General features: G+C 44.5%; 1 protein-coding gene across 2 annotated transcripts in view; it reads right to left on the reverse strand.

Annotated features, from left to right (window-relative positions):
• Window positions 1–27,522, reverse strand: part of LOC138945765 (dynein axonemal heavy chain 2-like) — a 155,923-nt gene that overhangs the window by 53,906 nt on the left and 74,495 nt on the right. For both annotated transcript variants that reach the window (XM_070317277.1, XM_070317276.1), the window contains 19 exons: window positions 27,184–27,311; window positions 26,258–26,410; window positions 24,745–24,870; window positions 23,301–23,519; window positions 20,257–20,374; window positions 19,573–19,853; window positions 18,864–19,022; window positions 18,379–18,623; window positions 17,487–17,685; window positions 17,074–17,298; window positions 16,483–16,587; window positions 15,880–16,068; window positions 15,042–15,127; window positions 14,511–14,641; window positions 13,824–13,973; window positions 13,502–13,669; window positions 12,958–13,118; window positions 11,283–11,422; window positions 7,704–7,836 (listed from right to left, as the gene is read on the reverse strand). In XM_070317277.1, coding sequence (XP_070173378.1) covers window positions 7,704–7,836; window positions 11,283–11,422; window positions 12,958–13,118; window positions 13,502–13,669; window positions 13,824–13,973; window positions 14,511–14,641; window positions 15,042–15,127; window positions 15,880–16,068; window positions 16,483–16,587; window positions 17,074–17,298; window positions 17,487–17,685; window positions 18,379–18,623; window positions 18,864–19,022; window positions 19,573–19,853; window positions 20,257–20,374; window positions 23,301–23,519; window positions 24,745–24,870; window positions 26,258–26,410; window positions 27,184–27,311 — 3,116 coding nt within the window. The remainder of the gene's footprint in view (window positions 1–7,703; window positions 7,837–11,282; window positions 11,423–12,957; window positions 13,119–13,501; window positions 13,670–13,823; window positions 13,974–14,510; window positions 14,642–15,041; window positions 15,128–15,879; window positions 16,069–16,482; window positions 16,588–17,073; window positions 17,299–17,486; window positions 17,686–18,378; window positions 18,624–18,863; window positions 19,023–19,572; window positions 19,854–20,256; window positions 20,375–23,300; window positions 23,520–24,744; window positions 24,871–26,257; window positions 26,411–27,183; window positions 27,312–27,522) is intronic.

A 27,522-nucleotide genomic window follows, 5' to 3' on the forward strand; every position in this document is an offset into this window, starting at 1 on the left:
GGGGAGAGGAGGACTTGTGAAAGTCAAGGAGAATAGCCCAGCCGCAATGTCCATGTTGCCGGGGGGCTTGCACGTGTGATGCATCAGCGGGGGTCTATAAGAACGGGAGAGCAACACATTGTGGTCAGTCCTTACCAGCGCGGCGCAGCGGGCATATGCCAACTATTTCTTACTGCAATATGGACTTCGAATTTGGAGCGTGGGCAACAGATCTGCCTTTAACGGTGGTTAAAGTTCTCCAGGATGAGGAGTTGAACACCCTCAATGTGCTGAGAAATGCGACTGCCCAGGATTTGGAGGGCCTGGGTCTCAAGCGTGGCCACTACGTAGCGCTGAGAGTAGCAGTGGCGGCCCTGCAAAAGCGAAGCGGGGGAGGGCCACTATCCCAGCGGGTGACTGAGGAAAAAAGCGTGGAACCACTCCAGGGACTGTTAGGCGGCTTGTCACTGCAGCCAACAGGTGAGACCTCCTATCTTTCCATTCTGGATTTTGTGCCGGGGTCGATGGCGCCCGAGGAAGAGGTGACACTCGGGGGAGGTGTCATCCTAAAACTCAACCAGAGACCAAAACTTGACAAAGTCTCCCCCTGCCACTGGATTGTGGCAAACGCACGCATCATGGCGAAGTTGAGTGCTGAGAAGCCCGGGTTTGACTCGACCGCCTACCTCCGGTACACAGAGATGATAGGCGAGCTGGGGGCCAGATACTTGTGGCAGTCGGTGCTTCTGTACGACGACGAGTACAGAAGGCGCCAGTCGTCCAGCGGATTCAAGTGGGGAACCCCCAACCCCCACCTGTCCACGGTGATCCTGCGGGACCGGCTCCAGCATGGCGTCCAAGACAACAAGGGCGGCAAGGCTACGACGGCCAGCGGCGGTTCCCGGCGACCAGCGGGACCCAACGGGAAGGAAGTGTGCTTATTGTATACCAACAAAGGCGACTGTCCCTATGGGTCCCGCTGCAGATTCCTCCACGTCTGCGACACCTGCGGCATGGGCCACCCCGGCAAGGACCACAAAGTGACAGCTACCACCTCCCCAGCCTAGGACACAGCGCAACGAATTGCCGACAAAACGGTAGGCCCCACCTTCAACAGCCCGTTCCCTCAGCTAGATTCCAATAAGTGCGAATTTCTCGGAAATAGTGATTCCATTAATGCTAAATCTCAAATGTGGCACAAGGTGCTAGAAGGCGATCACGACAAAACCTTTTTATTAGATGGCATAAGAAACGGTTTCCGTGTAACAGAAGAGAGTAGGGCAGGCGTACTAGACGTAGAGCAAACAAACCATAGGTCATCGAACGAACACCATAAAGCTGTGGAAAAAGAGCTATTAGATCAGATAGAAAAAGGTTATTACATTGTAGCTAGTAGAAAACCAACTGTGGTAAGCGCTATCGCTGCGATTCCCAAGGATGATGGCAGCATCAGGTTGATCCATGACGCTAGCAAACCCACAGGTAGGGCAATGAACGACTATTCTATACCTGAGTCAGCTAAATTTCAAACCGTATCTGACGCGTGCGCCCTAGCGAAGACAGGGTATTGGTGTGCAAAAGTAGACTTGCAGTCCGCCTATCGGTCAGTATGCATCAGTCCGGACGATTATTGTATGACTGGGCTGAAATGGCATTTCACAGGTGAAAAGAAACCTACTTATCTCTTTGACAGTCGGCTGCCTTTTGGCAGCAACGTAGGGCCATCACACTTCCATCGCCTGTCGCAAGCTATTCGCAGATGCATGGCACGGAAAGGCATGCCAGGTGTGTTAGCGTATATTGATGATTTTCTTCTGGTAGCAGCTACCAGACAAGAGTGCAATGACATGTTACTGTCTTTAATTAGATTATTGAGGGAACTGGGTTTCAACATTAGCTGGAAGAAGGTGGTGGGGCCTACTCAACGTATCACGTTTCTCGGTGTCGACATCGACACGCGAAACAACACCCTGTCACTTGGAAGTGACAAGTTGCAGCAACTGCGGCAGCGACTCCTCCAGATCCGAGGAAAGAAGCGCGCGACAAAAACTCAGCTACAAAGCATAGCGGGGTCCCTTAATTGGGCCTGTCAGGCTGTCAGAGGAGGAAAATTCTTTCTGCGGCGGATACTGGACACGATTAAACCCCTTCAGCAGCAGCGACACAAAGCGAAACTATCTGGCGAATTTCATAAGGATGTACAATGGTGGCTTTCTTTTATGCATGTATTTAACGGCACAGTATATTATTTTCACAATGCAAAACAGCATGTTCATGTAGATGCATGTAATATTGCAGCGGGTGCCTTTTGGCAAGGTGACTGGCAGTACACCATCTTTGAAAAAGACATGCAGGCAGCAAAGGAGCTACATATTAACTATAAAGAAGTGTGCGCTGTGGTGCAAGCAGTGACACGATGGGCTCCGATGTGGTGCGGACAAGAAGTGATTATTCATACCGATAGTACTGTCGCAAAAGCTATCATTAATAAGGGCAGATCGACTAATAAGTATGTGAACAGTCTGCTCCGTAAAATGGCGTGGGAATGTGCAAAAGTGAACTGCAAAATCGCGGCGATACATGTGGCTGGTAGTGTAAACATCATGGCTGACACAATTTCCCGCCTCCATGAGCCCAGACGGCGCGAAGACTTAGTGCGTCTGTTGACATTCTGGCACCGGGGGAGACCCCCCGACATCAACCTGTGTGACCATATGTCTGACCAAGCCCTGTTGTTCCTTGTTTTTCAGACCAGCAGCCCCCATTAGGGGCGCAACTGACGGCAGAAGTGTTGGATTACAGAGCAAGTGCCTTTTCTGATAACACTAGGAAGACTTACCGCATCCACCTTACCTCGTATTTACGTTTCTGTGCGGAGATGGACATAATGCCAGTGCCTGTGAACGAGCAGACTGTTGCGCAATACGCAGCGTACCTAGCCCGAGGTTTGAAACCGTCCTCCATCAAGCAATACATCAACATTATTCGCATTCTTCATCTTGAAAGCGGCTTGCCGCACCCATTCAGGGACTCGTGGTACGTCCAGACAACACTTAAGGGCATCGAAAAATGCAAGGGGTGTGCCACTGATAAGAAAACCCCAATCACCCCTGAATTACTACACATAATAAAAAGCCAGCTGGACCTTGAGTGTAGGCAAGATATTGTGTTCTGGGCTGCGTGTTTGGTGCTTTTTTTCGGAGTTCTCCGGAGATCGAACTTGTTTCAGGACAACGGGAACTTCGATCCTTGTAAGCAGCTCACAAGAGACCAGGTGGTTATTCTGGGTACGGGCATGTCAATAACGCTCCAATGGAGCAAAACGATTCAGCGTAAAGAGCGCTCTGTTGAAATTAAGCTCCCGGCAATGTCACTCCAACCCTTGTGTCCAGTGTCTGCCGTGACCGCTGTGTTACCTTTGTTGGGGCCGATGGACCCCAAGGCGCAGGTCTTCCCGATGAAAGGATCAGACTTTAATAAGAAACTGCGCTTGACTACCGCTGTTGCTGGGGGAAACTTCTCCAGCCACAGCTTTCGGCGGGGTGGTGCCGCGTGGGCGTTGAGTTGTGGTGTGCCGGGGGAAATTGTCAAGGTGATGGGGGATTGGAAAAGCAACGCGTACTTAGGCTACTTAGACCAGCTGCCACAAAAGATCATCCTGCAGATCACATGTAGCCCAGGCAACTCCTTCATGTATAACATCACAACAATCCTAAACCTCCCACCTCTAACCTAGTATACTGTCTTTAGTTGGGCTGAATAACGAGTAGTACCTCTAATTTGGGACTTATCACTGCACAATGATATCTCTCATTGTCAGATGGTATTCTCTTGAATAAACTGCCCTCGTTATTTGCCCAAATCAATACATGACTTGGCTATGTGTGATGTATGTGCGCACGAGAGTGATTGCGTGTGTGTCAGGTGTATGTGAGTGTGTGCGCGCGCAGGTGTGTGAGTATAACTGTAAGTAATAAGAGGGAGAGAAAGAGGAGTGTCATTTCTTTGGGATTATCGTGTGCTCTTGATTTGCGCCAGGGGGGGGGGGGGGGGGGGGCGATAAGTGAGTAGTTTAAGTGTGAGTTTAGATAGAGCGGACAGCGTCAGATAAACTCTATTTAAACGAGACAGATTAGCCGCGGGTGGAGGAGGAGGATGTTAGATACTTGAGGTAGGCCTAAAGGGATCAGTGTTGGCAGGTAGGGAAGAGAGGGTAGTAAAGCAGGATATCAACACTTAGGCCCGTAATTAGAAAGAGAGGGGAGAGGAGGACTTGTGAAAGTCAAGGAGAATAGCCCAGCCGCAATGTCCATGTTGCCGGGGGGCTTGCACGTGTGATGCATCAGCGGGGGTCTATAAGAACGGGAGAGCAACACATTGTGGTCAGTCCTTACCAGCGCGGCGCAGCGGGCATATGCCAACTATTTCTTACCCCCCATCCACCCCCGGCATCCACCGTTGTATTTTGTTAGCAATCCGTTGCATGATGTTTTTAATTTTGAGGCAAATGCACGCCTGTTTGTGCCTTCACTTGAAGTGAGGGTGTGCATGAAGCGACTCGAACCTTGTTATGTAATCATTATTCACGGTGTTAAATCTTTGAGTGAGGGCTCCTTGTGTTTGTTGTTAGTGTAACCAAATGTTTGTTGTTTTTTGTTGTGGACTTATGGGACTTATCACTGCACAATGATATCTCTCATTGTCAGATGGTATTCTCTTGAATAAACTGCCCTCGTTATTTGCCCAAATCAATACATGACTTGGCTATGTGTGATGTATGTGCGCACGAGAGTGATTGCGTGTGTGTCAGGTGTATGTGAGTGTGTGCGCGCGCAGGTGTGTGAGTATAACTGTAAGTAATAAGAGGGAGAGAAAGAGGAGTGTCATTTCTTTGGGATTATCGTGTGCTCTAGATTTGCGCCGGGGGGGGGGGGGGGGGGGGGGGGGGGGGCGATAAGTGAGTAGTTTAAAAAGTGAAACGGCATGTTCAACAACAAAGTCATGCACCTCTGCTACTGTCATTAACCCCTTGTCTGCCGAAAAATATTGCTTGAGAAATGAGACAAACAAATCAGAACGTAAAACCAAAACAAGCAAGCAGCATCTGAGAAAACAGTATCCAGGGGAGGCAATCAATTTGCTGAAAGTCAAAGGGTGATTTACAGCTGTTGTCTCCCTTGTCAGAAGTCAACTGGTTCAGAAATAGTGTTATTTACACACCCTCACTTACAAATACATGATGATGAATACAAATTTTACTTGTGGTACAAATGATGGTGATTTTTTCATGTGGCAGATAAAAACCACGTATTATATTGCGATGCAGATGACATGAAAAATTATCCAAAATAATTTTTTTCACGGGGGATGCTGATGAACATCCAATCAACAACAACAAAATCTCAACAGAAAGCTTCTTATTTGCTTAGCTCACATGAACGAGTCTTGCATGAGACTTGTGCTGCTGTTGCAAGCTAAATATTTCTACCAAGCTACCATGTTTGTAAATTCCAATTCCAAGATAAAATGTCAAACTACAACCAGTGTCTACTCAATGACAAATGTCCTGCATTTTGGATTGCATTAGTTCTCTCCGAGTCAGCACTACTGCATTTGACTAAACTGATGTCAAAATAGAAACACTGAGCCTAAACCAATACGTTTCACTTTCTTTCTCCTTTGCACTGACTTCGTACAGAAACAAATTCTTTTCATTTACAAAAATAAAGCATTAGAAGTAGGAAAAAAGAAAAAGAAAGGAAAACTAAATATGTTTCAATAATCTTAAACAAATGAGCCAGAGCGCGGTTTAGAGATCTGATACACAAAGGGAAGTAAGCACTCTAAATGCATACAACATGAGTAATAGAGTTATAGTGAGAGTTATTCAGAACCAGTCTACTGGCACCTGAGAGAATAACAAGCATTAACATGAACAAGCGACTTGCATCCTCAATAAAGTTAAAACTAAGCACATGAACTAACAAATATTCATAAACTAAACCAAGAAGGCTCACTAGTCTGAAACTATGTTGCTGTTTTTAATCTGCAAGAAAAATCAAACAGGACAAAACATACAAAACAAATTCAGATGAATGTCGGGTACCAACTGGAGCCGTGAGCCTCCCGTTTCTCTGGAGAAGGCAACCAACGTACGTTTCTCATACAGTAATGCATGGGACAGACAATACAACTTGAAGAAGACAAAACAGAAAACACTTGAAGACAAAAGAGAGTGTAAGTGACAGTTGAGAAAAGAAAGACTGGAAGAGATGTTGGGACAAAAATGTGAATGTCATGAAAAGAACACAGAACCAGGATTTATTGTCTCGGTTCTGACCACTAAAAACATTCACACATGTATACTAACAATTGTGTTAAAATCCATGCAGTCTCTAACATGATCAACTTAGTAATTTTGAGATTTGCTTGCAGTGAAAAAAATGATCATGTCAAAGTCTCACCAAATTTATGACAATGTGATATACCTTGCTCAATTAGTGTTTATAGCACAACCATACATGCAGACATTGGTTTCATATGCTGATGTGATTGACCAAACTACAGTGGTTAGCACAATTTAACCATGCATGCAGACACTGATTTTAGATGCTCTTGTACAAACACCAGTGACAATTTTCAACCTCTCACCAATTTGTCCGGACCTTTTTTCTCCTCGATACAGACACCCTCAAGACTTTCATCCTCAAAACCTTCATCCCCAGGATTATCTTCATCCTCTGGAATTTCATCCCTTTTTGGAGGTTTTCTTTCTTTGGGAATATATTCTTCATCCCCAGAGAGACTACCCTGGCTTAACTCATCCTCGGAAAGCTTGCAAGCAGTCAGAGAAGAAAGCAGAAAATATGTTGAGGCAGCAGAAACGGGAGAAACATATTTCTTCTTCTTCTTCTGCGTTCGTGGGCTGAAACTCCCACGTACACTCGTGTTTTTTGCACGAGTGGATTTTTACGTGTATGACTGTTTTTTACCCCGCCATTTAGGCAGCCATACGCCGTTTTCGGAGGAAGCATGCTGGGTATTTTCGTGTTTCTATAACCCACCGAACTCTGACATGGATTACAGGATCTTTTTCGTTGCGCACTTGGTCTTGTGCTAGCGTGTACACATGGGGGTGTTCGGACACCGAGGAGAGTCTGCCCACAAAGTTGACTCTGAGAAATAAATCTCTCGCCGAACGAGGGGACGAACTCACGCTGACAGCGGCCAACTGGATACAAATCCAGCGCGCTACCGACTGAGCTACATCCCCGCCCAGGGAGAAACATATAAGACATTCATAAACATTTGGAAGAAAAAAGACATCAAACTGAGACAGGCTGGAGAAATAGGTTGGAAGAAACTGCCACAATCATTGCAGATGAAGCTTTCGATCAAATGCAATGTGCAGGGGATTTTGTTCCACCAGATGGCACACTCTTTGTACATACCCACACACACACAAATTACTTCAAAACTGTTTCATATCTAATGCATCACGACCAACCCCCCTCCCCCTGCCCTCCCGCCCACCCTGCCCACTAACAGCCTCTCCACATCTTCCTTTTTTCCTTGTGTACTTTCTGTAACAAAATGTTTTTTTTAATCAGTCAGTTATGGTCTGTGCTGTGCTGGTTTTCCTTCAATATTTTATAGTTTTCAGTTTTGTGCAAATGATTATGTGGGGCAATGAAACTAAATCTGAGTAAAGGGAGATAACTGACCTCCTCCTCGCTGCCCAGTGACATGTCGGAGAGGTACTTGTCGGCCACCTCCAGCAGGGCATCTAGCGGCCACTCCGTGAACCAATCGATCGTCGTGCAGTTCACCAGTGCAGGGTACATACGGATACGATTCCTGAAAGTCACAGGCAAAATAACCATCACTATTACCAGCGCAAGGTACATACGGATACGATTCCTGAAAGTCACAGGCAAAATAACTATCACATTTACCAGCGCATGGTACATACGGATACGATTCCTGAAAGTCACTGGCAAAATAACTATCACATTTACCAGCGCAGAGTACATACGGATACAATTCCTGAAAGTCACAGGCAAAATAACTATCACATTTACCAGCTCAGGGTACATACGGATACGATTCCTGGAAGTCACAGGCAAAATAACAATCACATCATCCGGCCCGACAATAGCTGATGGAAAATATAACTCAGTCACATTTTTATGGATTGTACAAGTGTTGCTTTCTCTTGTTTTCATAGAAACACTGGGGCAAGCCTACAATGTCACGTGTACCTTGCCTCAGTGTTGCTATGAAAAAAACAAGGAAAAGCAACTCATAACAAGAGGCGAAGCCATCAAGGCTCACGTAAGAAATCGACAAACAGTAACACAAACTCAATCACTCCGTCACACACACACACACACACACACACACACACACACACACACACACACACACACACAGAAAGAGCATAGGTGAAACTGTGCAAGAAAGTGAGACACTAGATCTAGATCTGTCTGTCTGCATGTAGCCTACTTACAGGGACACGACTGCCAACTAGTCTCGGCCCGCTCAAAATAATAATGACCGAGACTTTCAGTACTTCCTTCGCGTGACGTCTAACCCTCTTACGTCATAATGTGACGTCAATGTAATGTGACGTCTTCAAATGTTAGAGTTTCTACCACAGACATACACATGCACGCACGCACATACGCACGCACGCACAGACAGACAAAGTTACGATCGCATAGGCTACACTTACGTGAGCCAAAAACCTGATAAAGTTATTTCCGGAATTCATCTATTTAAACATTTGCCAAATAAACATCTGACACTTAAAATGAAGGGACTACAAGGATTTGTTTACCTAGCTGATATCCTTAACCTCACCAGTTTAAGTTCTACCTGACATCAAATTACCATGAATAAGCTGTATGGAAAACAACAAAAGTTATGACCAATGAGAGGTTGACACCAAAATAAGTTCCTCATTACATGTGCTTGCAAATTACTGTTACCCTAAAAAGTTCCAAGTACTTAAATGGTACAAGGGTTACAAACAAGTGATGTCAGAAGTTCACATGAAAACCATTTGAGACCCCCCAAAAAGCTCAGCTTCAAGTCTTTTTAACAAAAAAATGTTGTGGGGTCATGTGAGATGTTTTAACCCTTAGGCTGGTTGTCGCGCTACTTTACGTATACTGTCACCTGGTTGTCACGACATATGTCGCGCTACTGGCTCAGTCTGTTTTGGTCGGTTCCGATTACCTCCCATGGATGCGAAAACCTATATGACCGTTTTTCTCAATTTTCTCTCTGTTAATTCACCAGTGGCTATATAACATGTGTTACAGAATTGCACCAGTGTAAGGGTTTACTTTTGTTTCTGTATCAAGGTGAACGCAATGTGCTTTGTGAAACAATGTCGAACAAAGTAAAGTCCTACAAAGAGACCTTTGTTAACAAGAAAAACATGCACCTCTCATAGTATCATGATGTCCAAACAAAATGAATTAAATAACAAATATATGAAAGTCAAATTGAATGAAAACTCACTTCAGCATCTCATGCAGTATAGAAAATGTGATAAATGTTCTTACAAGTGACAGACATTTTGATCGTGCTTTGAACTTCAAACAAGAAGACCACATTGAAGTAATACATCTCTTAAAGAACTAAACCAATACCTCGCAGAAAAATAAACTTGGGCGTGAAGTTTATTTGTAAACGTAACAAAAAAACACTTTTGGCATGCTTTGAACTTCGAACCAAAAGGCAACATTGAAGTGATAAGTCTCTTGAAGAACTGAACCATACCTCGTAGCAAAATACACCTGGACATGAACCTGATTTGTCAAACAAACATGTGATAAGCTTCACAGAGAGCTACATCTCTTATGGCAAATGATGCGGGAGTGTTTCAAATAAAATACAGGAAAATGAAACATATTGTGATGCAGATTCAAACTAGTGAAAAATAGAAATTGGGAACCTGAATCTCCGATGATAGACGTCATGGAAGCGACTAAAAGACAATGACCACAGTTGAATGACAAGGATATACATGTGTGTTTATAGCAGCAACTGTTGTCGTCAAATGCACTGACCTCTTATCAAGCTCACACAATGCCTACAACTACATGTACAGGGTGACACAAAAAAAACGGTAATCACCAAAAGTCGAATAACTTCAGAAATGTTATTTAGATCAACACAAAACTTAGGCCACATTAGGTCAAGCCTATGTAGCAGACATCCCCAAAGTGTCAAGACTGTACTACAAAAACTCTTTGTTTCACTGGCGCACAAAAATGTGCTCTATATGAGCTCCCCGGCGCTGCAGGCACACTTGGATCAGGGGGCCAAAAAAACGGTCATCACCTAAACTTGAATAACTTTTGAAATACTTAATCAATTCTTTTAATTTTTCAGATTTACCAAGTGGAACCAATGTTCTATAAGTGTCCTAAATTTGAGCTTCGAGATGGCATGGACTACAGAGGAAAAGACATTTATAGTTGAGGCATATTTTCGGCTGAAGTCAATCCATGCAGCTCAATTGCAATTCAAAGAACGGTTCAGATGTCGTGAATTTCCTGTCCACTCAATGATCTACAGATGGGTCAACAAGTTCAGAACCCATGGGACAGTGCGTAACCTCAATGGTAAAGACACTAACAGACAATCACACTCTGGACGACCGATATCATCAAGGACACCACCACATGACCGTTTTTTTTTTTGTCACCCTGTATATGAATTGTCCAGCATGAAATATCCACACAAAATGCAATGCATTCAAAAATATGAGGAAGCATTTACATCTATATTTTAATGATATGAACAGCAAAGACTTATTATGGCCCTTTGTTGCTGCCCTACATGCCAACCGGTATAATGGGCAGTAAGTAAGTAAGGACTTATCATGAAAGTGTTACTGTTTGGGGGAGTTTTTTGTTCATTTCCTTGTGTTAGTTTCTTGCTCTTATTTTAATTCACTCACATGTACATATGCCTGCATCCTTTCGATGCTTAAACACAGACAGACAGAAGGACAGACCGACACACACAGACACACACAGACACACACAGACTTTAAAGGCCCACTCGGCCTTGTGAAAACAGTTGACGTCACCCTCTCTATCAATGTTGCAGCCTGACCAGATCTGAGACAGCGAGGCAAACTGTCTTTGGAAGGCCGAGTGGGCTCAGAAAATACAAAATTAATCATGTCATACAGTTTGTAAAAATTAAAGGGAACTTTCCAGGCAATTCAAAGGAGAATCGCTCTCTATACTCTCTTTCTTTATACAGACAGAATGTAGACTGACCTGAAGGCCTCTCCGACGGGACTCATGCAGAGCACCACGTGAAGGTTTGCTCGCACTCGGTCCACCAGGAAGGAAAAGACGGACTGCGCCGTGTCGTCGATGCCTTGCTTCTTCACCTCGTCAGACAGAGCCGTGCGAACCTGTGGGAAAACAGTAATATGTAGCCATCAAGTTGTTGCTCTGACTATATCAACCCTAAAGCATGTCTTAACTGGGCGAAGTTGACTGTGCCAAGTATACTTTGCAGAGCTGGCCGTATGGAGCTTTAGCACTGAGATTTCGTTAACAAGACTTCGCGAAGTCTTCCCCAAGTTGACTTTGGACTCAGTCAAGGACCGCCCTAAAGGCCTTCCTTGAGCTGAAAGTTGACTTTGGACTCAATCAAGGACCGCCCTAAAGGCCTTCCTTGGGCTGAAAGTTGACTTTGGACTCAATCAAGGACCGCCCTAAAGGCCTTCCTTGAGCTGAAAGTTGACTTTGGACTCCATCAAGGACCGCCCTAAAGGCCTTCCTTGAGCTGAAAGTTGACTTTGGACTCAATCAAGGACCGCCCTTAAGGCCTTCCTTGAGCTGAAAGTTGACTTTGGACTCAGTCAAGGACCGCCCTAAAGGCCTTCCTTGAGCTGAAAGTTGACTTTGGACTCAATCAAGGACCGCCCTAAAGGCCTTCCTTGAGCTGAAAGTTGACTTTGGACTCAGTCAAGGACCGCCCTAAAGGCCTTCCTTGAGCTGAAAGTTGACTTTGGACTCAGTCAAGGACCGCCCTAAAGGCCTTCCTTGAGCTGAAAGTTGACTTTGGACTCAATCAAGGACCGCCCTAAAGGCCTTCCTTGAGCTGAAAGTTGACTTTGGACTCAATCAAGGACCGCCCTAAAGGCCTTCCTTGAGCTGAAAGTTGACTTTGGACTCGATCAAGGACCGCCCTAGAGGCCTTCCTTGAGCTGAAAGTTAACTTTGGACTCAATCAAGGACCGCCCTAAAGGCCTTCCTTGAGCTGAAAGTTGACTTTGGACTCAATCAAGGACCGCCCTAAAGGCCTTCCTTGAGCTGAAAGTTGACTTTGGACTCAATCAAGGACCGCCCTAAAGGCCTTCCTTGAGCTGAAAGTTGACTTTGGACTCAGTCAAGGACCGCCCTAAAGGCCTTCCTTGAGCTGAAAGTTGACTTTGGACTCAATCAAGGACCGCCCTAAAGGCCTTCCTTGAGCTGAAAGTTGACTTTGGACTCAATCAAGGACCGCCCTAAAGGCCTTCCTTGAGCTGAAAGTTGACTTTGGACTCGATCAAGGACCGCCCTAAAGGCCTTCCTTGAGCTGAAAGTTGACTTTGGACTCAATCAAGGACCGCCCTAAAGACCTTCCTTGAGCTGAAAGTTGACTTTGGACTCAATCAAGGACCGCCCTAAAGACCTTCCTTGAGCTGAAAGTTGACTTTGGACTCAATCAAGGACCGCCCTAAAGGCCTTCCTTGAGCTGAAAGTTGACTTTGGACTCAATCAAGGACCGCCCTAAAGGCCTTCCTTGAGCTGAAAGTTGACTTCGCAAAGACTTTGTAAAGTCTTTTTACTGAAATTCAGTGCCAAAGCTTATATATTATACCGGAAGAAACCCATCCATGTTAAAGGGAGGTAGTCTTAAATTGTGGGGTCTTAACAGGGGGTTCCACTGTACACTCACCTCTTCAAACTCGTTGGGCTTGTACAGGTTGGGGACTTCTCCGCTGCTGAGGATGTTGTTGATGTCTTCCAGGAATCTTTCCTCCACCACCTGGATGTCGTTGAAGAGGAACACCGTGGGTTTGTTCTCCACGCCGCACTGGAAGTACAGCTTCTTCAGGTCTGGGGAAAGAACACATTCATATTCACATACCTAAGTACACAAACGTGTGTTTTCATGTCCGACACAACACACAAAAACATTAGCGTTGGTAGGTCAACTCTTTTCAACTAAATCTTTTTCTATATATTTTTGTTATTGAAGTTTTGTTTTTTTATTTACAGTCGCATTTGGCTTTTTATTGGCTGGAAATGGTGCCTGCTCTGTCCACTCGACGTCAGAAAAGAGTAACTTTCCTTGTAAAGTCTACAATCAAAACGAATCTTGTCATTTTTCAATCAATCTTTTTTGGGGAGGGTTAACAAAAAAATCTAGGGTGGGGAAGACAAATAGAAAACATAGAATGGGGGGGGGGGGGGGGCGTGTAAAGAGCAAATAAACGTACCGTCCTTGAATTCCATTCGGCGATAATGCTTGGTGACCTCGATCTGGAAGGTGCTGTATTCACACATGTGTGCGGCCAAGCGTGTCAAGCTCTGGCGACCGCTGCCTCCAATACCCACCAGCAGCATGTTGCCGCGCGGCTGACGGATCACGCGCACAATCTTGGATACTGAGAAGAAAAGAATCATTTGATAAACACAGCTATGAATACAAGGTGGCACATCGATACACTAAGTGGTAGAAATGATTCACGAAGAGGAAAAAGCATAAAAAATGTCAAAACACAAAACTGACAGAACTGGAGTGCTCCAAAAGAAACTCACCATGTTCAATGGCGTCACGGAAGAGCACGAGATCCATGCTGACGACGCCCGGACTTCCGTTGTACTCTTCCAGCATATCCAGCATGTGTTTCTTCAGGATGGCGCCATCTGTGATGTCCTCGTAAACGTTCTCTGCGTGGATGTAGTCACCTGCACAGATACACAGAACATTCATGCACTGTTGTGTCTCCACTCTGATCTCACATGATACACCCTCTTCTTCTTCTTCTTCTTCTTGGAGTTTCGCTGGCACTTCACATTCAGTCCGGCTCGGGAGATGAAGGTATGATACAGCCTCAAAAAGGAAACTTTTCTGGTGTGGAATCCTGTTCTGTGTAAACACAAAATCAGTTTAGGCAGCGCTTAACGTTTAACGGTCAAATCGTTTTGGACACAAAAACTTTATCTGTCAGGAACAAACTTTTTAAGCTTGTTTGTGTACTTTGGCTAAAAACCTTCACTGCACTTTATTACCACACTGAGGATTTTGTGGAAAACGACTTGGCCATGTAGCATTCCCATGTGCACACAGACACACTCAAACAATTGCTCTCCCCACCCCCCCCCCCCCCCCCCCCCCCCCCCCCGCTCTACATGCCAACCAGCATAACGGGCAGTAAGTACCAACAACCCCCCCGCCCTCTTCCCCCCCTACACACCCACCCACACTGATTCTAGCCAACTGACCAAAGATGGGTGGCACTTTGTTGGGACAGATGTTGTGGTAGGTCTGATCGAACAACACGCCGAGTTTTTCAGTCAGGATTCCAACAAACGTCTCAAAGTCTTTTTCATCCACCAGACGATCTGAGAACACTCTGCAAGTACACAATGTCACAAAAATCACAAAAAACTACTTCAATGTGCTTTAACTACGCTACTATTCTTCTTTAAACATTTGGTTTGCTATGTTTCATTTCTATTTCTTTGTACGAGTACTGCAGACGAAATTTTGTTGTAAATTATCAAAAGGAAATAAAAAGCTGTGAAGCTAAATGAAACTCAGAGAGAGAGAGAGAGAGAGAGAGGGGGGGGGGGAGATATAAAGACAGAGAGAAAAAGGAAGAGAGTGACAAAGAGAGAAATTGAAAGTGAGAAAAAAGAGAGGAAGAGAGAAACAGACAGAAAAGCAGACAGCAAGAGAAGAGGAAGATCACGAAATTAAAGACAAAGAAAGCCAACCAGAGACAGAGACAAAGCTTGATAAATGAAACCAACCTGAAACACTCGTGAATCCAGAGGCGAGTCATGGCGTGCTTGGTGTCATGGTAATCCTTGTGAGCTCTCAGCAGCCCCTGGAACACCTGCAACATCACAACACAACTCTTCACTACATTTCTCACTGAAACTGAAATCCATGAAACGTTGATACCATGGAACCTGCCCTGGTTACCCCCTCTTGATAACGACCACCTGCCCTGGTGACCCCCTCTTGATAACGACCACCTGCCCTGGTGACCCCCTCTTGATAACGACCACCTGCCCTGGTGACCCCCTCTTGATAACGACCACCTGCCCATTATGACAACCCCAAAGAAACCCTGACGATGTTCTTACAATTCTATATAATTCACCTTTCCGTAACAACCACCTGTCTGTGAGGACCCCTGTCTGTGAGGACCCCTGTCTGTGAGGACCCCTTTTAGTTGGTCCCTTAAGTGGTTGATGCAGACAGGCTCATGAATCCAAAAAAAGAATGATGAGTTTATGGAATGTTTACGGGACAAAACAAAATATTCATAATTTGTTTCTTTTGCTCCTTGCCATGTTGGAAGGTGCTAGGCCAACATCCAGAGATAAATGAATATTTCTGACTATTTCAATTTGACATCCTCTTAGACTAGTTGGCCTATATCGGGACGGTTATTGGTAATACGCTAAGGATATTGTTTGATATTTTGACTCGAACAAGCCCACTGCGGCTGTCTTCTTTGACACGCCAGCATTAGGCTTGTCTCGTCCAAGTATCAAGATAGAGTTATGAGATTAAAAGAGCTTCATGAGATTGTATGAGATGAGATCTTCCGAGACTTTATCATGAGATGAGATGCGAGACCTTGGAGATGTCGCGGAGGTTGAAGAGGTAGTGAATCTTGGTTGGCGTGGGGAGGAAGCGCTGCACGATGGAGTTGTAGAGCTCAATGGTGGCCTGCGTCATGATGTCGCCGATGGGCTTCACCTCCTCCTCAAAGTCCTGAAGTTTCTGGTTGATCATGCTGCCAAAGATCCGCTTGATCTGCGACTCCTGTTGGCCGAGAAAACAGAAAGGATTAAAACAGTGTTCATGTTATTTGGACATTTTTGGTGGGAAAACATAAAGCATTACAATAATACTTCATTCTTGGCGGGCATGTTGAAGTCATTCATGAAGGTGATGAGTTTCTTGCCGCCAATGGGAATGTTCGCTCCCTTGGTGCGCTTCTCTATGCGGCTCTTGCTTGCAAATTTTGCCTTGCCTTGCCTTGACAAAGCAAAGCATAAATCTCTGAAGTTCTAGCAAGTCTGGACAAAACTGAAATTAAAACATTCAAAATCGTGCAATCGGGCACAGATCTGGACACACTTACAGGTTTCTCATTTCTACATTTTATGGAAATACGCAAATTCGCAGAACAGTGAGAGCAGTGTGAGACACAAGGTGAAAAGAAGCAGACGTTACCTGTGGGAAGGTCATGTTGATGAGGTTGAAGCGACTCTGCAGACGGCGTGAGATGACCATCCGACCGCCACCAGGGGGGCCCATGGCTGCTACCAGCAGCATACCCTGCAAACCAAAATCACATACATCACACCAACAGAAAAGAAATGCCAAGCTTCATGAAATAAAAAAAAAATGCAAAGGAAAACCAATATCCAAGAGGCCTGAACAGATCATACACCAAGTGCCATTTTCTATGAATCACAAGATCGTGTTATTCAAAAGGAAAACAAGGTGTACCACAAAATATGACATTAACATCTCTGACAGAAAAGCAACACAAATGCAGAATGTTGTTATAGGCAAAAACATTATGCAAGTTCATGTATCTAGAATTGAAAGAACTTCACACACAACATACAATGATTGATAAGCTCAAAGATCTCACTTTTATGACAGAGTTTAATCTGTCCAAAATCCACCACTCAGATAATCTTACTTTTAAACTTTTCAAATATTTTGTGAATGGAAAAAGAGTCATCTTCCCAGCCTCATGAATAGCACATTATAGAGCCAACGTTTGTAGATGCTTCAAAACTCTGCCCTCCTTACCTGGATCTTCTTGACGGTTTGTTTCTGACGGTCATACCAGAAGCTGTAATCCAGCCACAGTCGCATCAGCTCCAGCGGAGGCTGAGATCCGAACGTGTCCTTGGCGGGCATGTTGAAGTCGTCCATGAAGGTGATGAGTTTCTTGCCGCCGATGGGAACGTACACGCCCTTCGTACGCTTCTCCACGCGGCTCTCGATGATGTCTTGGACGTTGGTTGATGAAGTCTGGAGCAAAAAGAAGTTTGAGTATAAGTGACTAACTCTGAATGATGTAGTTACCTTGAATGAAGATGACAAAATGTAAAATAAAAATGGCAAAAAGCCCAAGAAAATGTTGCTTTCTGCCATATATTAAATGTTCTATTACAGTGGAGTTCACTGCAATTGGCTGTATTTATTCAATCACCACTGACCTGGGCTGACATGTTCACACTCAAGATGTTGTAGCTCTTTGTGTCGAGACGTCCCAGTGTGCTCTCGGCGACGGAGGTCTTGCCTGTGCCGACAGGGCCGACCAGCATGACGGGCTTCTCGCTGTCGATCAGCGTGGACATGAGGAACTGGTAGCGCACCATGTCCACCGTCGGCACAATCTGCTTGAAGAACGGCAGGCTGCAAGGGACAAAAACACAGATCTGAGAAACAAAGGGAAGTAAGCGGTCGAAACGCATACGCCATGTGCAACAAGAGTAAGTGAGAGTTGTGTGGAACCAGTCTCCCGGCACCTGAGAGAATGACAAGCATTGAAATGAACGAGCAACTTTCATCCTTCTGGCACCTGAGAGAATAACAAGCATTGATATGAACAAGCAACTTTCATCCTCAAAACCAGAGAACAGAGTAGACTTCTACATCTAAGTATGTGTGTGTGTGTGTGTGTGTGTGTGTGAATGTGTGTGTGTTGGTGTGTGTGTGTGTGTGTGTGTGTGTGTGTGTGAATGTGTGTGTGTTGGTGTGTGTGCATGCATGCATAATAGCATATGTGTGAGAGAATGCATGCACATTCTCATGCACATCCATTGTTATGGACCGCCGTTTGCTATGAAACAGTGTACAGATTTCAATTTGTGAGGACAGTGTTAGAATAATAATATGCAACACAGATGAGGCATTCAATTCTTTCTTCTTCTTCTTCTGCGTTCATGGGCTGTAACTCAATGTACACTCATGCTTTGAATGAGCATGTTTTTATGTGTATGACTGTTTTTTGCTCCCCCAAATTAGGCAGCCATACTCTGTTTTCCAGGAAAGTGATGAAACACTTTGAATCGACACTGTAAGATGAAGTGAACTACAACGACTTACGCAGGGTTGTACTTCCACCCGCCCTTCAGTTTCTCCTCCCAATGGACCCAGGTCTTGTTCTTGGGATCCACATAGTACTCGTAGATTGTGTCCTTGTTGGGGAAGGTTCCCTCCATCTCGCGGATGTAGTTGTCGATCTTCTTGCGACCGTCTTCGTCCACCGAGGAGCAGATGGACCAGATCATGCAGAACTGGAACCACAGCTCCACCATGCGAGTGAAGTTTTCTCCATCCAACGGGTCCACCTGGAACAGGGAAAACACTCATGCTTAACATGCTCTGCAACAGGTGAAGTTTAATTTTTACCGTTTTTTTTTTTTTTTTTTACTGAATTGCTGCAAGATGACTGCCTTCCTTGGAGACCATTTTTTCAGTTTTGGTCTAGTTGTCATACCTTGTATTTTATGATTTTTCATAAGATTTGTCAATAATTCTTCAGCCAGTCAAGGTTAATTAAATATCTTGTTATCTTTTAAAAAGCTTACTCCGTTTTCCTGTGTTCCGACAGCATCAAAGAGTCTGCAGAGGGACGCCACGCCGTTGAGCTCGGCGATGGGGACGAGCTGCTTGCAGTTGGCGTTGATAAACTCCATCATCTTGACCAGGTACTTGTCAAACATCCTGCGTAGTTCTTCCACTAGACCCTGCACACACACACACACACTCGTCAGGCACATCACAATTCATCCATACGATTTTGCATGCAAAGTATGTTGTAACATACATATTACACAGTAGACCATGTTGTAGGTATATCTCTTCTTCCCCTACAGGCAGAATCACGATCATCTGTACCATACTTCCAAGGTACACACCAAATTTCAGCTAGATCAACCCATAAACATCAAAGATCTAAGTGCAGACAGCTGAACAAAAAATCAAACTAACAGTATGAAACCTATACACACCCAAATATACGGGGGGGGGGGGGGGGGGGGTGGGTAAATACACATTGAAGCTCATTTTCACTTGATACAGTTATCAGCAGCAGCATCAGTTTGCCCCACTGTTTTCAGGGACACAACTCTTTCACAGCCCATAAAAACCATGACAGTTACTTCCTGAAAAGTTCTATTCTCCACCAACCAAAAGAAAACTGAAAAAATAAACGCAGGCAGTACCCAAGATTTGTCCATCACACAACAAATGCCCACGGTATAAAAAGAAAGAATGAAAATCAGTTCTGCAGCTGACCTTGACTTTCTGCTTGGTTTCCAGCCATGACTCCACGAAGGGCTGCCAGCCGAGGTCAATGTAGTCGTTGTACACCATGCCACTGCGCGACACGGTGGCAGGGGAGGCCACTGCAAGGTCCTCCACCTCAAACAGCAGCGACACCTGCTCGGGCATGCTGATGCGTTCACCGTTGATGAGCGTGAGGATCTTGTTGTCGTCCATGACGGAGTTCATGCTCTCGATCCACAGCGTGTCCACCGGCCCGTCAAACACGATCCACTTCTCGTCCGGCTTCTCGTCTGGTGGAAACAAGAAAGAGTAACAGCTGACGTGAACTAAATGTCTCATCTGGTCTGTGGGTCTAAAACAAACTCTTTTGTGAAACAGGAAATGAAAAGAACGGGGCAAAAAACACCCACAAATAAATTTAAAAAAGAATAATAATAAAAAGTACATTCAAAGAGAGGCAAGAGAGGCAAAAGGAAAATTCACCAGAAAAAAATGCCACTCTTCCATGAAGAAAATTCTGTTAAAATGTAACTGCTATAAAAACACATTGATGACTAATATTAACAACAAAATACGTTAGCTTTTTTCTCTCAATTTCATGGTACCAGTTATCATGGCTTTTCTAGAACTTGCAGCATGGAATAAGATGTCAGTATGTATCTTGAGAAGCCAGCTTTATTAAGACGGTCTCACCTGCACAGGTCTGTCTCATGACGCAGGACAGAACACCGTCGGTCCACTCGTTGGTGTTGAGGTCAAACTCTCCGTACAGCTCGCCCAGCGACAGCGCTTTGGGGTTCAGGGGGAACTCCTGCAATAGTGCAGTAACTGTGTTGTAATGATGCAGTAACTGTGTTGTAATGATGCAGTAACTGTGTTGTACAGTAACTGTGTTGTAATGATGCAGTAACTGTGTTGTAATGATGCAGTAACTGTGTTGTAATGATGCAGTAACTGTGTTGTAATGATGCAGTAACCATGTTGTAATGATGCAGTAACTGTGTTGTAATGATGCAGTAACTGTGTTGTAATGATGCAGTAACCGTGTTGTAATGATGCAGTAACTGTGTTGTAATGATGCAGTAACTGTGTTGTAATGATGCAGTAACCGTGTTGTAATGATGCAGTAACTGTGTTGTAATGATGCAGTAACCAAGTAGTAATGATGAAGTAACCGTGTTGCAATGATGCTTTTGTTTGTTTGCTTAACGCCCAGCCGACCACATCAGGGCCATATCAGGGCGGTGCTGCTATGACATATATAACGTGCGCCACACACAAGACAAGAAGTCGCAGCACAGGCTTCATGTCTCACCCAGTCACATTATTCTGACACCGGACCAACCAGTCCTAGCACTAACCCCATAATGCCAGACGCCAGGCGGAGCAGCCACTAGATTGCCAATTTTAAAGTCTTAGGTATGACCCGGCCGGGTTTCGAACCCACGACCTCCCGATCACGGGGCGGACGCCTTACCACTAGGCAGTGCCGGTTGTTGCAATGATGCAATAACCATGTTGTAATGATGCAGTAACTGTGTTGTAATGATGCAGTAACTGTGTTGTAATGATGCAGTAACCGTGTTGTAATGATGCAGTAACCGTGTTGTAATGATGCAGTAACTGTGTTGTAATGATGCAGTAACCGTGTTGTAATGATGCAGTAACCGTGTTGTAATAATGCAGTAATTATGCCAAAATAATGGAGTAACCATGGCGTAATAATGCAGTAATGATGCAGTATCCATGGTGAAGTAATGTAGTCACCACGTTGTAACGATGCCGTAACCATGCCGTAGTATGCTAGCGCCATCTCAGAGAACACCGACTGTCTCGATCTGTATATAAATTATAACCGAAAATTTTAAGAATAAATTTTCATTTGATTTCATTTACTTACCCAAATCACATAAAGCATTTTGGTTTTTCGCCTAAACTCAGGAAGGCTCTTGATTTGACCGCGAAGGTTAACTTCCAGTTTTTTCCTGAGAACTCTTGTCTCGGGAGTCTTGTTTTCTGTTTTGGGTTTTTGATATTCATTCAATTACCTACAAGCAGACTGAACTGCGGACACTATGGCTTTTAGACATTTTGTTCATGGTCACCGGTCACACCAGGCTTCGACCACTGTGACTTCCACACTTCCGGTTGCTTACGCACAATCGTAAGTCGCTGCTTCCTTGTACTATCTCTCTCTGCTTTCGCAGGGACTGGTAGAGGATAACTGGCGACCATCTCTTTTGAGGGCAGCTGGACTGCTGGTTACGGCATCCTTCTCAAGCATGCTTTATGGGTGACGATGTCAAAGATACTACAGCCAGTTTCTTTCTTTGGCGTTTTTCTGTCACTACCCAGGAGTACTTTGTTTCTTGTCTTGGTTAGACTTGGACTCTAACGCAGAGAAGCAGTACAGCGTGCATTGGAGGGTGAGCGTTTCTTCACGTTCTTGGAATTTTAGGAACGCTTTTACTCTTTATTGAGCTTTTCCCATCGAGTTGGACTCTGGTATCTTAATGTACTCAGGCGTCTCTCTCGCTCATTGTGTGGAGATCGGTCACTCTTCTCTTGAGCTGACTTCTATCTCACAGGCCTTTTCGGTCTTCACTCCATCCCAAGGTTTGCATACTTTGGCATGATTGTCTTACGGTCACCTCGAGGGTTGAATCGTCCTACTCAGCACTGAGTGGACAACCTTATGCACGGATCGTTCCAGGGCATTGGCATTTCCTTCCAATAGAAAGGGGGGGGAGGGGCAGCTTGTCTTTCCCCTCGACTCGGCTCGGGTTCATTAAATCCAGGGCTTGGGTCTCTTCCTGGGCCGTTTTACGGTCCGGGAGATTGGACGAAGTGCTGGGCACAGCTTACTGGCTCTCTGAAGTTGTCTTTAGCAAATTTTGCCGGAGAGACATCGCGGCTGTCAATCAGGACGGTTCTCGGGTCCCTTCCTGACTTGTTGGCAGCGGACCAGTTCCTGGCAAGGGTTTTAGAGTGAGTTAGATTTTTCTTTCCCACCGGGCCCTTCCTGACTTTTTGGCAGCGGGCCAGTTTCTGGCAAGGATTTTTAGAGTGAGTTAGATTTTTCTTTCCCACCGCCTTGTTGAAGCTATCTGCTTTATGTGATTCGGAGTAAGAATATGTAATTTAATCGAAAATTTTAAGAATAGATTTTCATTTGATTAATATACTTACCCGAATCACATAGTTTATGCCCTCCCACCAACCCCACTTATGGTTTTTTAGTTTCTTTAAAGCCGTATGATCTTGACCACGTGTTGAGGAGCGGTAGTGACGTAGTACACACCAATGGGAGGTAACTCCCTGGATCTGTGGTCATTACCAAGGCTCCATTTACACTTTTTGTGGTGGGGTTGCTTCCCTTTAAAATTGTTAAATTAGAATAAAACACAGTAAACACCAAGTTCCAAAGACTTTCGGGCCACGCCCTTCTTCAGTGAAATGAATGTAAGCAAACAATGACCAATGACGTAAAATTCTCGATTAAAAAAAGAAAAAATCGTCATGTAAAACGTCACAGCCAAACGTCATAAGTTTCGTTCTCTCTCTCTCTCTCTCTCTCTCTCTCTCTCTCTCTCTCTCTCTCTCACTCTCTCTCTCTCTCTCTATTTCGTTATCTCTCTCTCTCTCTATTTATCTCTCTCTATTCATCTCTCTCTATCTAACACACACACATACACACACACACACACACACACAAATAACGTATAGTAAACTCTCACCTTGACAGCCTGATAGTTGATGTCGCCGTCGCGGTTGAGTCGCGTCATGGCGGCCTGCAGCACGCGCCAGGTGACCGTCTTGGCTGCCTGGGTCTGGCCCACAATCATGACAGCATGACGCGACGTCTTGGTTTCGTACAGCTGGATCACCTTGGTAACGGCGTTGTGGTTGACCTGCAGTCTGTGTGCGCGCAGCTCTTTCTCTATCGCTCCCTTCAGCTGCACACCATTTCATTTACTTCATTATTGGATATCCAAAAACAAATACAGTGGAATCCAGCTATAACGAACCTGGGTATAAAGAAATCCCTCTTTTAACAAACTGCCATTGATTTGCCGGCAGACAGCCTTCTATTTCTTACTTGTTACTTTCCGGCTACATCGAACCCTTTGAACTCATTTGCATAACGAACCCCTCTTTTAACAAACACGTTTTCATCGCCCCAGAGACGTTTTGTCTCTAAAAGTCACAAGGCTACAACGAACTGATGTCAATAATTGTCTCCAAAGACAAAAATACACAAAAATACACAAACACAAGTGCACATCGCGTGATGAGCAAACTCTGAACAAACAGCGGGAGGTGCACGGAACAGCCACTGCCGCTTCAGCGATTATGTCAACATGGATGAAGCAGTGTCCACAACAGAAATCGCGAGCATCAGAGACATTGTACACAGTGTGCAGGGGGAAGCATCGCAAGATGGAACAGCCAGTGACAGCGGTGAAGACGATGACCCAGAACCGCTCCCAACACCAACTGCCACAGAAGCACGTGTTGCTGCCAATACCCTACGTCGCTACTTGCAGGCAAAGTGCAGCGATGTCTGTGACTTGGATATGATCTCCAAATTGGAGTGTACAGTGGAGAAGTGTGCCAGTTCTGAGCAGCGTCAGACAAACATTCTGGACTTTTTCAAAACAGCTTAGTACGTGTGTCGCGGCAGTGTCAGTGTGTGCAGTGTCTTTTTTGACGGACATGGAGATTGATCAGAATGTACATGTACATGCTTTTACACGACTTTTTAAATTTTACTTCTAAAATTGTGACAGTAAAGTGAACATTTGAACTATTCCTCTCTCTATGGATTATATTATGAAGCTGTTGAAAACATGCAGAGATTGTACTCTCCAAGGAAAGATCGATGGGACGATCGTTTGAAGGTGAGTGGGAAAACTTGTCTTAAGGCCATTTAGGTTTGAAAACTCTACAGCGAATTGCTGATATAACAAACTAAAATGTATCTCCCTTGAGATTGGTTGTACCCGGACTCCACTGTAGATTCACTGGACTCTTCACTGCAACCTGCTGAACAATTTTTCAAGATAAGTGTTCTGTAATTAGTGTTTCTCTGTGCACATGAGTGAACGAGGGAGTTTCAGCCCATGAACAAAAAAGTAAAAGAAGAATGATCATTTTCGTTATCATTATTATTATGCGTACCTTGGAGTAGTCAACGAGCGGCGTCTCCACGCCCGGGAAGAGATCAGACATGATGGCGTTGAACAGCGGAAGGTCAACAGAGGTCAGCTTGGCTTGGTTCATGTCCTTCATGGACAGCAGCAGAATCTGGAAACAGCCGTCAGGGTTTGTCATACAGTCTTTGTTCTTCAAAGAAGCATTGTCTGCTGACAGTCTTACAGTTATCAGAAACAATGTGTTTCAATTGTGAAACTAACACTCAAATTTTCACATTCATGATGTTCATGTCCTTCATGGAAAACAGCCGTCAGGGTTTGTCATACAGTCTTTGTTCTTCAAAGTGGCCTTGTCTGCTGACAGTTTTACAGTAATCAGAAACAATGTGTTTCAATTGTGAAACTAACACTCAAATTTTCACATTCGTCTGATCAAAGTAACACTCATATTTTCACATTCATTGAATCAAAGTAGTGCAACATGAGTTTAACGACCCATGCTTTGCACCTGGAGGTAAAGATGGCTAAAAGTTAGCGCTTGTCCAGTACAGAACTGTTTAAACGTAGAGCCTCTTTTCTGCTCCACTTTCAACAGAAATGGCATATAATCAAACGCTCAAATGAAAAATGTCAAGCATTACAACAATGATTGTCTGATTTATTTCTGCACTGTGACACCAGAATTTCGACTAAAAGAGACCCTGCAACAGGCGGACGATAAATCATTTGAAGCCTTACCCAGACAACAGCATCAAAAATCATTTAGTTTTGTCAATAACAAACATTCCAATGATCTACCATTTCATTTCATTTTTTCATTTTCATTTTCATTACTTTATTGTCCCATCGCTGGGAAATTCGGGTCGCTTCCTCCCAGTGGAAAGCTAGCAGCAACGGAGTCGCGCTACCCAGGTGTCTGCGTGTTTAGGTGTATTCAGCCACCTGCACTTATGGCAGAATGACCAAGGTCTTTTACGTGCCATTGTGATGACACGGGGGTGGGACATGGCTTCCGTCGCTGGGTCTGCACATAAAGTTGACCCGTGTCCGTCCCGGCCCGAATTCGAACCTGCGACCTTTCGATCACAAGTCCAGTGCTCTACCAACTGAGCTACCGGGCCCCCATGTAGCTCATGTTTTTTGATTCTGATTTTCTGAATGTTGGCAGTCTATCTGTCTGGGGTTTCTATTCAAGACAACAGCAATTGTTTTGTTTAAATGAAAGTGAATTTTAGCATTCGAGGAGTGAAGCATGACAACATGCATGGCTGTTCCCATGGCTTCATTTCTGTTTCCTTAGCTGCAAGCTATGTTTAGCACCAATCCTTTCCCCACAGCAGAGATAACACAGTAGCGAGTAGCTCTCTCAGTGCTATGCACAGAGAAGGCCAATCTCCCAGTATAGCGGAAGCAGCTGGGTATAACAGACAGCTGTTGGTAGCCAAACTATTCCCTCTGCTGGGCTATTTTTAACTCATACTAAAACACACGCTAGGAACAGCCGTGATGACAACATGACACAACACAAGCTGTCTCACCTCTTCGTCAGACATCTGAGGGTTGCTTCGCTTCTTCTTGCCAGCGTAACGTAGCACAGACACGAGAGCACGCAGACCGAAGTCGTAGTGATCCTGCTTGGACAACTGCTGCATGGCCAGGGAGTACAGCGTGAACACCTTCTTAGCCAGCAGCTGCACACACAATTAAACACAATTAAATCATTTTTTCCAACAACATCACTCATACCAACATGAACGGAAAAGCCTTTGAGGAAGACTGTCAGAGAAAAGAATTTTGATATGTCAGAGAATGAAAATGAATTAGTAAACAAGTACAATGTCATCTGAGCTGTATCATGGAAATGAAAGCCATCAAATTCACTGAAAGAAATATCAGGATTAACACTTAACAGAGCAACACTAGAACCATCACTTATTCTCAGTCACTCCACACTGTTTTGAGGAATACTAGCGATAGTTTTGGAAGAGTTGGCTCACTGAAGGCTATGCATTACATAGAGTTTTCTCCCAAGGCTTTTGGAGGCTCACCTCTCTCTCTTTCTTTTTCTCTTTCCTCTCTCTCTCTCTCTCTCTCTCTCTCTCTCTCTCTCTCTCTCTCTCTCTCTCTCTCTCTCTCTCTCTCTGTCTCTCTCTCTCTCTCTCTCTCTCTCTCTCTTTTTCTCACGTAAAAATCTCTGATATCGAGATGATTGTCTTCTCCTCGTTCTCTCTCAATTCGTTCTTTTTTTTTCCACCATCAAATACTCCTGAGTCTGTTCAAATTCCTACATTTTTGTTACTTAATTCTTCTTTTTGCATACATTTTTTTTCTCCATCAAACATTGTATTCCTTTAGTTTGAATCAAGATTCAGATGACCCTTGCAGAATTTTAAGGTCACACTGGGGTCGATGTTTCTGTAAGAACATGGACAATTCTCAAAAGTCTAAATGAATACAGCCATACCTTGGTGTTGCCGAAGCCCTCAGCAAAGAGGATGATCTCAGCAATCAGGTTGGAGTCAGGAGTCACCATGGCGATGGGACGGAACATGGATTTCAAGTTGTCTGGCAGCTCCGTTCTGCCAGCGTAGCCTGCACAGTAACATCACATGTAGTCTCCATAACCATGGTAACTGCTCAGTTTGTCAAACTGGGATCTTTGTCTGTGACAGTACAAATTGTGTCAAATGGTGGTGTCACAAGTTTATGATTGTAACTTTTTTGTGTCTTGGTGTGTGTTACTTTTGAGGTAAAGGATTGTGAATATCAAAAGTTGTAGTTTTTAACAAGTTCTCTATTTTGC

Source organism: Littorina saxatilis, linkage group LG13 (assembly GCF_037325665.1).
Source record: "Littorina saxatilis isolate snail1 linkage group LG13, US_GU_Lsax_2.0, whole genome shotgun sequence".
NCBI lineage: Eukaryota > Metazoa > Mollusca > Gastropoda > Littorinimorpha > Littorinidae > Littorina > Littorina saxatilis.